The sequence below is a fragment of the Vitis vinifera genome, chromosome 1 (genome assembly GCF_030704535.1).
Source record: "Vitis vinifera cultivar Pinot Noir 40024 chromosome 1, ASM3070453v1".
Lineage (NCBI taxonomy): Eukaryota > Viridiplantae > Streptophyta > Magnoliopsida > Vitales > Vitaceae > Vitis > Vitis vinifera.
In genome coordinates, this window is record NC_081805.1 from 7,626,521 (window position 1) to 7,639,310 (window position 12,790).

At 35.2% G+C, this 12,790-nt stretch overlaps 1 protein-coding gene and 1 pseudogene across 1 annotated transcript; one reads left to right on the top strand and one right to left on the bottom strand.

Moving 5' to 3' along the window:
* The first annotated feature begins 5,805 nt into the window (after window positions 1-5,805).
* LOC100853625 (probable disease resistance RPP8-like protein 2) lies at window positions 5,806-7,646 on the top strand (annotated as a pseudogene).
* Window positions 7,647-7,900: 254 nt separating this feature from the next.
* On the bottom strand, window positions 7,901-10,881 carry LOC100257504 (L-tryptophan--pyruvate aminotransferase 1). The gene is made up of 5 exons (XM_002267372.4): window positions 10,615-10,881; window positions 10,063-10,366; window positions 9,103-9,383; window positions 8,439-8,728; window positions 7,901-8,333 (listed from the first exon to the last, which is right to left on the bottom strand). The coding sequence occupies exons 1-5, from the start codon at window positions 10,749-10,751 to the stop codon at window positions 8,086-8,088; spliced, it is 1,260 nt and encodes a 419-aa protein (XP_002267408.1). The 5' UTR covers window positions 10,752-10,881; the 3' UTR covers window positions 7,901-8,085.
* Window positions 10,882-12,790: the final 1,909 nt, after the last annotated feature.

Consider the following 12,790-nt stretch of genomic DNA (forward strand, 5'->3'; position numbering starts at 1 on the left):
CGGAGAAGACGTCTAGAAAGGAAAGCATCTTATGCTCGGCGGTGGCGTCGACTATCTGATCTATCTTAGGTAAGGGAAAACTATCATTTGGACATACGTCATTTATGTTGGTGTAATTAACACAAACTCGCCACTTTCCATTCTTCTTCGAAACTACCACCAAGTTCACTAACCAGTCCAGATATTTGACATCTTCGATAAATCTGGCCACCAATAATTTGTCAATTTCTACTTGGATGATTTTCTACCTGTCCAGATGGAAATGTTGGACCTTTTTCCTGACAAGGCATGAGTGGGTAAGACGTTCAATTTGTGGGAGGCCACAAACTGATGAATCTTTAGCATATCCGAGTGAGTCCAGGCAAAGATGCCCTTGTTGCGCTTAAGCATGCTCTCTAGTAGTTCCAGTTCCTTTTGCGTAAGTAGGAAGCTAGTATAGGTGATTTGATCTGTGTCGTGTAAGAGGCGTATTAGTTAAAGCGGATTAGCTGCAGACGCATCTTTCTTCGTCGAGCTCAGTTATTGCTATTACTCACTTGTGTTTCATGATTCAAGGTGCATTTCATCACCGGCCAGGTGTTCAACCTCTAGTGTCACCTGATAGCATTGACACTCGACTAACTAGCTACCAAGTAGATCTACTTGTCCATTTTCTATGAGATAGCTCACCATCTGATGGTACATAAAGGGAATGACTTTCATTCTGTATAGCTATGCACACCCCATGATGATATTGTTTAGGGATAAGTCATCGACCACTGAGAACTGCACGTTCAAGATGACTGGGTCGGCTTGGACGGGCAACACAATGTCACCCAAAGAAGTAGTCCTTCATTGAACCTGGATAGCAAACACCCTGGGTTCTCTAGGATGGATGGTGAGTAGCTTATCTGCTTGTAGGTTGACATTTGCAAGAGGTTAGTCGAGCTACCCGGGTCAACCAGAATCCTTCTCATGTCAAATCCACTTACCCTTAGTGTTACGACTAAGGCATCTTCATGCAGTTATAACACTTGGTTAGCATATACCGGAAGGAATGTAATTATGTCACCTATAGGGCGCACACTGCCTTTCAAAAAGTTAAGTTGAACAAAATTAACTCGCTCTCTTATAGAAGTCGTGTGAATCAATTTTCGTATTTGTCGCTTAGAACTGTGTCTATCATCTACGGGGCCTCCATGTATGTAGTTGATGACAATTCTATGAGCTACCAGAAATGCAGGGGCTTGGACGATTGCCCCTTGTGTCATGTCTCTTTGCCCACCAGTTGTGCGAACATACTATTTTAAGTGCCCGACTTTGATTAATTTTTCCACCAAGTAATGAAGACTCTTGTATTGCTCAGTGGTTTGATCGTGATCATTATGATATGAGCACCTTCTATTCCGATCTCGCCTAATCGGATCTGTCTTGATGGGTTCCGGCTACCTAAAGTCTAATAGATCACGAATGATCGAAATGAGCCTTTCGTAGGAGATTCTGAGAGGGGTGAGTCTCACTTGCTGCTGCTGGCTAGCCCGTCTCTTGCTAACTTGCCTCGATTGGTTTAAGAACTTAGAACTCTTCACCTCATTGTTCTTAGTCGGACGATTAGTGACCAAGACCTGTTGAGAAGCTATTTGAACATCGTTTTCGAGCATAGGATATTTATTCACCCGTTTGAATAAGTCATCTGTTGTTACAAACGACTTCTTTGAGAGAGACTCAAATAAAGGTGTGCCCGGGTTGATACTTCTCTTGAAGATCTGCATGATGGCATCCATACTACAAGATTCCACTTGGAGTACTGTTTGCCCGAACCATTTCATGACGTCTCTTAATGACTTGTTCTCCTACAACTTGATGTTCTACAGGGTGCTTATGTTCTACTTTTGGCGAGCAGAACATTGGTAGTAGCCCACAAAAGCTTTTGAGATATTCTAGAACGTGTTCACGGAATTCGTCGAGAGACAGTGGAACCATGAGAAAGACGGGTTGTGTAGGCTGGTCGAAAAGACCTTACACATCAATGCATCATTCCTTATGTCAAAGGTCATAAGTTGCCTAAAGTGCATAATATGGTTGAACAGGTCACTCGTTCTGTCGTATATTGTGAACTTCAACATTAGAAATCCCTTGGGCGGCTCATAGTTGATAATATGGGGGTCGAACGGCGTGGAGAGCATGTCATCCAACCATTGGCTGATAGAGTCGGGTGGAGCCCGTGTGGGCAACACTTCAACTTGCTATCTTGGTAGTTGAGAGGGTCATTCTAGCATAGGTGCCGCAGCTGGGGGACCTAAACAGGCCCTTAGAGTCTCTGACATGTCTGATTTCCCCTTCACGCGACACTTGAAGTCCCAGTCGGGCTCGCATTGCATGTGATAAATGCGACCTTTTTTCGTGCCTCATTTTCCTAGATACTCGGGTAAATGTTGTTCCTTCGTCCAACTGCATATGGTGATCCAGCAAAGACTCCTTCCTGGACTGTCTGGAATAACTGCCAGAGGATAACTCTGTGCCCCCTAAGTAGGACGCTTCAAAAGTTCGCCTCAAAGTCATGTGTTAGCTCTGAGTGCGCTGACTCTAAGAAGGGCCCGCTACTGACATTTGAGTCTGCAACTCCTCATTCTCTTCTTTGAGTTGTTTCATTTGGCGAAACAGAGTCCACATTTGTCGATCATTTTCTCGTTGGCATCTCTCCATCTTTTCACGCCACATGAAATAATCTTCACCACCCATGACTGACGATTGACTTCTAGAGAGTGTTGACATCCTTAGTTCTTTCGATTCCCATAGACGGTGTCAATGTGTGTGTAGTGCCAACTAAACTTGAGTCTGTCTAGCTTCTTTAGAGTCAGACGGGCTTCTTCCTACACAAAAGGATTTCCGGATAGGTGGTCTGGGCACGCCCCTTTGAAGCTTAAGTAGAAAAAAAAAAGGATGGGTCAAATTCTTTTGAATGGCTTTGTACACAAGCATACTTTTTTCATACTTCTCGTGGGGTTTTTATAGAGCGGATGACATCATCACCATAGCGTTGATGCTGCAATCATGCCTTTTTTGTGATGATAATTGTCATCAAGGCGAAAATCAAGCCTTAGCAAGAGAGTCAACGCCATCATCGCTACGCGAATTGGGTAATCATACCAAACAGAATCCACTTACTAATACCATTTGTTGGCTGTCGAGCAAGAGTCTCGAACCATGTAGTTGACTGTGCATTTATGTTTGGTCAATGTCTCTAATTGTACGTAACAATAAATAAACACTGACTTTTAGGTGTAAATTTCATCTAGGCCATTGCTCCAGAAGGAGCTTGTTTTGGTCCAGACGGATTGATCCTAGATAGATCATCTGCTTACCTTGGACGAGCCAAGGGTTTTTTACTTAGGGAAGGACACGTGGAGGGAAACCCCTAATGCATACCAGTTGTATGATTAACATTTAATTGACTTTTATCAAAATTAGAAAGAAAGAAAAATAGTGGATAGAAGGTTAACATATCAAACCTAGATTATTTTAACTTTTTAAAAAAATCCTAATGGTAAAATTGACTTATTGATTGTTTACAAAAAAATGTTTATTATTAAATTCTTATGTAAGATATTTATTTTCTTATGTTGTGTCTTTTTATTTAATAATATAGTACATATCATATTTGCTAATACATGTCTATATTTTATTTATACATAGTATCAGTTGTTTAATAAATATATTTCAAGATGTTTGTCTCATTAATTGTATAACATTGGTAATAATTGATGTTATTACTATATATATCAAGTTACGGAAACTTGATTGAAAGCTCCAAAAGAGTCCATATTATGTCACTAGTAACACACGAATCCATGTGAATGATACTTGACGTTCTATCAAATCTAAAAGAATTTGAGATGACCAACTCAGTCCCTCGAGGTGAACAATGAGGCATCAACTTCTTGAAATATCATTTGAATATCCATTAAAGAACCAAAAGTTTCTTCAACTATGTTATACAAATTTCTAATTTAATGAAACAATTTTCTTGCCATTAAGGGGAGACAAGTTGATTCCAGAAGAATGACACAAAATTTTGAATGTGAGTTAACACATGCCTGAAGCATGATAAATCTGTATGTTCAAAATTCAAAAGCATGATAGATTTGTATATTCAAAGGATCGTAATCCTCTAGAAAAGACTAACATAAGGAAAACCACATTAAAATAGCGATTACTCCTAAAGAGACTACAATTAGTCTTACTAAAAAGGGTACAAAATAATATTTCATAAATCTTCTACATTTCAATGAAATAGCTTGCACAAAAGTATTAATGAAATATTGAAGAGACTATGGACAAAAGTATGACCAATCCTTCAAGCCAAACTAAATAAAAAGATTGTTCCTCTCCCCTTGTAAAATGTATCTTAAAATCATTTAGCTAACAAATATGAAATCCCTCCCAATATATGACAACTCCCTTGAATCTGTCATTATAAGATGATGAACAATTACTCCCATTTTCAACCAGCAGATATGGATTTGAAAAAGGCAACATGGTGAATCTCAAAAGTTCTTGCTTGATGTCATAACCAGTTCATACATGGATGGTAGTAAAGTAAGTGAATAGTATATTTGAAAACAATATTTGGTATATCATCTTCATGGTTTAATAGAACTTAATAACTTAATTTAAGTTATTAAATATATTAAACTTAGTTGGTAAAATGACTTAATATTACACAATAATTTTAAGTATTAAATTAAAATAAATAACTTATTTTTAATTTCAAATCATTTTTACCTTATTTACCTATACTAGGAAAAGTATATTTTAAAATTATGATTCTATATTCATGACTCGACTTTTAAATTTTTTTTATAATTTTTTAGGTATTTACAATACTTTAAATATGAGTGTTTTATAAATAAATTTATTATTTAAAATTAATGAAAATAAATGTGAGTTAAAATTAATAAGGGTAAATATATTAATTTGATGATTTAAAATAAATCTTAAGTTACTTCACCATGTAACCTTAATGCTTAAAATAACAAAGTGAGTAATAATTTAAAAATAATTTAATTTAAAGTCAACTTAAATAGTTAGAAGTGTGAAATATTAAAAATCTAATCTCCATCCATTTGAATTTCATAAAAACAACTTTCAAAAAGTGAGTGAAATCAATCCTATTTTAGAAATAACAAAGTTGATAACATTTAAAAAGTATCTGAAATTAAAATTTTCCCTTAGAATTGCATTAATTAAATATTTTTGGTCTTCCCAAATATGCCACCATATAAAAAAAAATAAAAAAATAAAAAAAATTAAAAAAAAATAAAAAGGAAAGAGCATGGTGTTGACTAGCAATGCAAGCTCCGTGGCCAACCCTCTAACATTATTTGGTGACGCTAAGAAGGAAGGAAATGATCTTTGCATGCCATTCTCATTTTCACATCTAAGCTCTGCCAGAAGCAACAAATGAAACTTTGTTCAAAGTTGGTTGATGTTATCAATCCAATTATGTCATTCTTAAACTTTCACTTGCAAATCAAAGGATAGTTCCTCGCTCATTGCTTAAATTTTGAGGAGAAAATCTCAACCCAATAACCCCAATTCATCGTGTATACAAGTGGGTGGAGAGGAAGAGAGACAACTCACTTCAATCGCTGAGAAAGGTGAGGATTCTCCTTTAACAATCTCTGAATTAAATTATAGAAACCTTCCCAATTACTTCATATGCTGCTTGGACTGCGTTTGTGTGTATGGCAAGGGAAGATATCTAATGAAGAAACGAGAAGTCGTTTGGCTTTTGTTGGCCAAGGGCCTAATACAAGCTAAAGCAGAGGATACCATGGAAGATACAGCAGAAAATACTGTTAAGCAGCTGGATGGCTTGGGAATGCTTCAAGACTTCGATGATGGGAGTCGTGTGAAAGTCTGCCGTCCATATTGGGAATTCTCTATTTGTAAGGTAGAGGAACAAGGGTTCGCCACTGTTTGTGTGAATTCACTTATCCATTTAGCAGTCGCTGGTGGCGATAAGGACCGATTTACATGGCATCTTTGTCCAATCTCTGTTTTTCATGGCCACAAAAACCCTTTGTGGGCCAGTCGGGGAACAGTGTTTGGTGTATTGAAATTTTTGCTGGTGTTGGATTTGAACGGTGAGATTGAATACTTACCCAATGAAGTAGGTGATTTGATACACCTGCGGTATTTGGGATTGGAAAATTCAGGGATACGTGAGCTTCCAGCTAGTATTGATAATCTTAAAAAGCTACAAACTTTGAATATTAGAATGTGCGGAAACTTAAAGAAACTACCGAATGAAGTTCTCAACATGCAACAGTTGAGGCACATGAAATGTCCAGAAGTTTTGATGATGGTCAAATCAGAGTGCCAAGTGGGATAAGGATATTAGTGAACCTCCACACTTTCTGTGGGCTGTATGCTGGGGTTGGCATTGCTCGGGAATTGAGTAGCTTGACTCAACTTCGAATACTTGGAATTAAGAGGATTTGTGATGATCATGGTGGTGAGCTTTTTGAATCCATCATGAAAATGGTGGACCTTGTTTCCTCGTCTCTTGAAGCGAAGACAACGTGGTTTGGAGAAGAAGATAGTAGGAAAACCGCATTGCTCTCCTCATTAGAACCATTCTTGCGTCCACCTCTTGTTTGCGAGCTTCATTTACATGGCGGACTAGTTGAATTTCCCAAATGGATTGCCTTAATGGGAAACCTCACCAGGCTACATTTATCGATCTCTTATCTATCAGAGACCCCAACTCCAGTTCTTCAGTTTCTTCCCAAATTGAAGCATCTCAATTTATAGCATGCCTACAATGTTAAATACATTGGTGAAGAATATTGTCCAGCAGGTGGATTCCAGAAGCTAGAAACTTTTACTCTTGCTTGTGACTCCCCAGTTGAATGAACTGAGGTTGAAAATGGAGCTTTACCAAGCTTAAAGTACCTCTGTTTTCGGTGTCCAAAACTGAATTTACAAGTGACTTCCTGAAGGTTCGCAACTGGGTTAGCATACACATTTCCTCAGTAGACCAATATATTGGACAAGATGAGCTAGCCAGAACTAGCCCTGCAATTCCATATATCAACTTGGACTGCTCTACCATAGAAAAAAGCATACATATATACATACATACATGTATCTATGTATGTTTTCTAAGTTTTAGATTGATTGATTGCTTGTTGAGCCATATCATATCTTATGCAGATAAAAATTAGTTATACAGATAATAGAACCAGATAAGCCGTAGAGAAGATTATTAAAGTAGCCATAACTAACCAAGCATCCAATTACTCCATACAAAACTGACATCCACAAATTTGATTACATTATAATCACTTTTTGATTTGTTTCTATAGTCCTTATCCAATTACATAAATTATTGTGTCTTTTGAACATTATGCAGACTCATCAATGAGAAGGGGCTTAGGCAATGCGATCCCATACATCAGCTCAAAGAGGCAGTTTACGATTGAATTGCTCTGTAGTAAGAGTAATGATTTTGAAAAACATATAAATGGTAGTTATGTAGAATACTATATCAATGGCTTGTTGAGTTATATATGCAGTACTGCAATGCTAGGTACTTAGTTCTATGTAAGATATTATGTGTTTTGCTCGGTTCATTGTAATTGATCTAAGTGCCAATCTTGTAAAACTGTCTACTATGTATCAATAGAAGTTTGTTAGATTATCTGTGCCAATCCTATATATTTCAGGAGCTTTGTTTTCTTGTTACATTTTGCGTGACTCTCCTCCCAAGAGTTGGCTCACTTTATGGCCGATGAGAAAGGGTATTTAGTAAGACAAAGATAGCCATTTTGGAATCTCTGACTGCAATCAAAGAGGACATCTTATAGATCTTTGGATAATTAAATGATACTAACTTTAAGAAAAACATAAGAAGGAGAAGAAGGAAAAGAAGTCTTATGATGATGTAAGGCCTGATCCAAATGGGTTTACATCAGGGAAACAAAACTGTTCATCGTACCAATTATACAAACCACTAGATGGATCTAGATAATATATTGCAGCTACTCTCAATTTTATTTAACCTCTGGCTTCAAAAGCTTTCAAAATAAAATAGTGCATTCATCTTATCTGCTTCCTCTCCAATTCGTCAAATTTAATTCCATTACCATTACTATTAGTAATGGTATCCTGAATAGACGATAACCTCTCTAAGAAGAGGTTGAATGTCTCTTCATCGCCCAGCATACTGACTCTAACATGCTTTGGATCAGAACCAAATAGGCTCCCACCTCTCCCCATAATCTTATATCTTCTGAGAAAAATCTCCAAGTCCTCAATGTCATTGTTGCACTTCAACCATGCAAAGGCTGTTCAGAGGGGGGAAAAAAGACAAGCTATTAGAATATGCTTATTGTAGGCCTTTTGGGGAATACCTAGTTGTGTACATTTTATTAAATTACAAAGTGCATTACCAGGATGTGGTTCAGTGTCTTCACCGCTGAATTGACAATACTCTTCCATATACTTTGGCAGGCTGAAGAGTCTGCTACGACTGATAACCTCTCTGATTTTTGTCCATCTTTCAGCCATGAGGCTTTTGCCATATTCGAAGAAGTTGGCCCCAATGCATTGGCTGCTATCAGATACCGCGCCGAGAATTTTAGCAGCACGATGCTGAGATTCTCTCGATACACCAATTGAGTTAAGCTCAATGTATTTAGTCATCTTTATAGCCACGTCCTTATCCTTCACCACAGCCCACCTTGAAAAAGAAAAAGAAAAAAAAAAACATGGAAAAGACTCGTTAAAAGTTTGATGTAATGGATGTCATTTGCTCTTCTTTGAGGTCTTGATCATTCACTCTCCCTACCAACACAGTTACTTAAAGAAGTGCTGAAAGGGCGGCCTTTTACATTTTCCATCTTTTTCTTGCTAAAAGACATTTTTCCAATTTTGCTGGAAAGAGAACATTGGACAAGGTACAAAAATATGAAGTTTTATCTTTTCCACTTCCATGATCTTGACTGTAAAAGCAAACAAGTTTGTTGGGAGATGACAGTAAGCTAACAAAGCAGGTCATGGTCATATTAAGGAATATATTTAAAAAAACAAATTCCTTCAATTAGAAATACTTACCCAATTCGAGATCCTGCATGTCCCATACTTTTGGAAAATGTAAACAGCATGATATCATAGTCGGCCTGAGCAGTAATAGGTGTATATTGTGGCCAATAATAGGCAAGATCATGAATGAGCTTGCCGTCATTTCGGTTCACCGTGGGGCCTCGAACTTGACCATCTGGATTGTTGGGCATGGTGACCAGCTCTATGTAAGGTCCTTCCTTATCAAATGTGTATGCATCACCAGCCCATTTGTACAGAGCTGAACACAAGAAGTTCGTCTCTTCTGGGTATGACTGCAACACATATTCCAAATCTAACCATGTAAAGAGAATCGAAAGGGAAGACAACTTATGTGATTTCTTTTACTTCATCCCAGACAAGAAACTCCTGTTTATATTTGGGATTCCAAAAGGATTAATCAAAGGCTTTGGCATCAAAATCGAGTTGATGAGTAAATCAACACTCCCAATTTTATTTTGTTTAACATATAAGCTAGGTAGATGCAACGAATCTCGCAAATCTTTATATATGCTCAAGATTCTATCTACTTGGATAAAAGAACACAAGAAAATCCTTACAAAATATCACTTCATATTTGAATAATTTATTTAAAAAAAAAATAGTTATTCTTAATATCTCTATGGTAAACCTGTTGACTTATAATTAGCCTACTCAAGACAAAGATAAGGTTGAAAGAGGCAGGGAAATCCAAGGTTGACCAACCTTAAGATATCAAATCATGCATGCCCATGTTACCATATGCTACTTTGGCAGCCCAAACACATGGTTATGAATTTGTTCCTCGTTTCCTTGCTAAATCAAGGCGGCCTCGGTAAGAGACACGACTAGGTCGCTAAACAGTACATACTAATACAGTTGTTGCATTGTTTGGTTGATTTGGTCGCTGAATTCATGATCCATATTTTAAGTCAAACTAAAACAATTGTGTGTGTGGAGGGGTGTGGCTCTCACCGAATAGTATGGAACCGCAGACACCACATTCACGGGCTCAGGCCCCCCGGGAGAGGTGAGAGCGTAGAGCGCGGCGTGATAGAGCTGGGTCGAACCTGTCCCCACCAAGATATGCCGATCGTCCGTTACTGCATTCCCAACCGTACGATGTAATTGCCTGATTGCCTCCTCCAGTTCCTTCTCCAGAAACCAACACACTGTTCCAGTATCGGTCAGGTAGCTCATAAAATCGCAGCTATCGATGGTCACCTTACATTTGTCGCCCACGCTTCGCCAGAAAGGCTTGAACCCCGTTGGATCTCCACTGTTTCAAATCCAATGGTCAGTTATACCATATTAAATTGGGCAGTAGAGTCTTTAATGTTGTTTGTAAGGACAACTTCTGGCAATTATTAACGCTACATTGAATTTAGTCCGTTGATCAATACTGCACCACTCAACTCAAACACTGTTCCGGTAGCTTCAAATCATAAATCTAGACAAAACTTAATCTTGTAGAAAGAAACAGAGAGAAAGATGAGAATATGGAGGGGAGAGAGACGAGAAAGTTACTGTGAGAGAAGGATAACAGGACCGGAGCAGAGATTGGACTTTGTGTCGTTCTCTTTAGGCTCAGCTGGCAATGAATATCTGCTAGCGTAAGACACCGCCGGCTCTTCTCTAGACATCTTCACGGTCATGGTCGCCATCTTCTCTGTTTCTCTGTTTTGAGTTTGGTGTGAGTGTGGGCTGTGTACAAGTCTTCTACGCTCTTATCAGTTCTCTCCCTCCCTCCACAGTTGGCCTCTTTATATGGCAGAGAGAATCCTCTCCTAGATCACAACAGATTCCATTTGACAATGCAGTTGGATTTCTTTTAACATGTTTAGATTTCAAATTCACTATAAAATCCAATATTAAATGTATAATATCCTTTATTTTTCCCTTTTTAAAAAAATAATAAAAATAAAATCCCTTTTTCCTGAGATATAAATAAATTTCTTCAAAGAGATTGGGACTGTTATGGTAAAAATTTTGACATATCCAAACATAAATCATTATGGATATAATCTATACGGGGAAAATATAAAACCTAAAAAATTAATTGTCAAATAGGTGGAGCATTTTTTCATTTGAACTTTTTTTAAGAAAATTTAATAAATCAAGTATTAAGAGCTCATCATGGTATTTAAAAAAAAAAAAGGAAAAAAAAAAGGGCCTGTACCATTTTATAGATTCTTTTGGTACGTTAGAGTTTCATCCAACGTGTAAGCGCCTGGAAAAAACAGGTGGCAATAATAAAAAAATAAAAATTTTCAATTTTTTTACAAAATTAAAGAAACTCCCTTAATATTTTAAAATGAATAGTTAGATGTTTTATGGTTTGGAAATTAGAAGAATTATATAAATCAATGACAAGCAAAATGATAAAAATATCTTTTTGTTTTTTGTTTTTTAAAGCTTGTCATTTTCTCAAAAAGTGTAAAATTTAATTAACAAATATTTATAATTAAATTAAAAGATATGATTTTTTTTTCATAATAACAAAAATACCAAAAACATATGAAAATTATAAAAATTGAATTTATACTATATCATCTATAATGCACCTTACTTGATTTTTGTTTTTTTTATATATTTTTAATTCTTTAGTGATTTATTTTTTAAAATAATATAAATAAATAAATTAGACCACCGGAAATTAAAATCTTGATTTGAAAAGTATATTTTAATATATAACCTTTAAATTATTTTTCATATATGTAAAAAAAAAATCTTTAAAAAAAACCACTATTGCTCTCTTTCAAATATATGAAACTTAAATTTTAAAAATGATATTATTAATATTAAATTTTAATGAAAGTTTTATTAATTACTTTCAATAGCATTACTAAATGTTACATTATTAATAATAAAATAAAATATGAAAATAAAAATGAAACTTAAAATAAATTTAAATTATAAAAAATATTTGTTTTTACTTAAAATTTAACTTATTCAATTATAAAATATAAAAATTAAATTAAATTGGAAAATTTAAAAATATATAACTATGAGTCTATTAATATGCCTATTATACTTTCATTTTTCAAATTTTTTTAATAAAAAGAGAAATGGAAAAATATTAAAATATTTTTAGACAAGAAATTAAAAAGGTGAAATAAATGTGATACTCGGATATCAAAAGGGATAAAGAAAAGTGGAAAAAATATATAAAAGTCAAAATAAAATGGATGGACCACAAGCACATTCACTTTTCCGCAATTCCTTCAAGGCTATTTTTATCTTTTATTTTTCATATTGTTAGCATCAATTATGTTAAATATGTGGATTTATTTCCATTTTTTGCTTTAACTAACCCTAAATCATAATTATCCCTTTTTTTTTTTATTAGTTATATGATTTAAAATATTTTAAATCATAATTTTTTTTTTCATTTTCTCTTAAACTGAATTTCCTTCAACTGAGAAATATAAAATTATAAAACATAATTTTTAATGGACATTTAAAATAAACTATAGTATTTTGTAAAGAGTAACATTTGTATTATAAATTTTTTATTAAATATAAATTAATTTTTTACTTAAATTAAAAAATAAAGTTTTTACTAATAACAATATAAGAGGAGTTATTGTTAAATTAAGATAATAATTTTTTAGTATATTTAAATTATTTTATTCGTTTGCTTTTGATTTGGAAGATTAGTTTTATTAGGAGTTTAGTTTTTATTAAAATTATATTTTTAAAT

What these genes read in the sequence shown, in the direction of transcription:
- LOC100257504 (XM_002267372.4), bottom strand. Translation starts at nt 10,751, where the DNA reads ATGGCGACCATGACCGTGAAGATGTCTAGAGAAGAGCCGGCGGTGTCT. An exon ending in CTGCGGTTCCATACTATTCG is followed by an intron (nt 9,384 to 10,062) that starts GTGAGAGCCACA and finishes TATGTGTTGCAG; the next exon opens with TCATACCCAGAAGAGACGAA. An exon ending in CATGCAGGATCTCGAATTGG is followed by an intron (nt 8,729 to 9,102) that starts GTAAGTATTTCT and finishes TTCTTTTTCAAG; the next exon opens with GTGGGCTGTGGTGAAGGATA.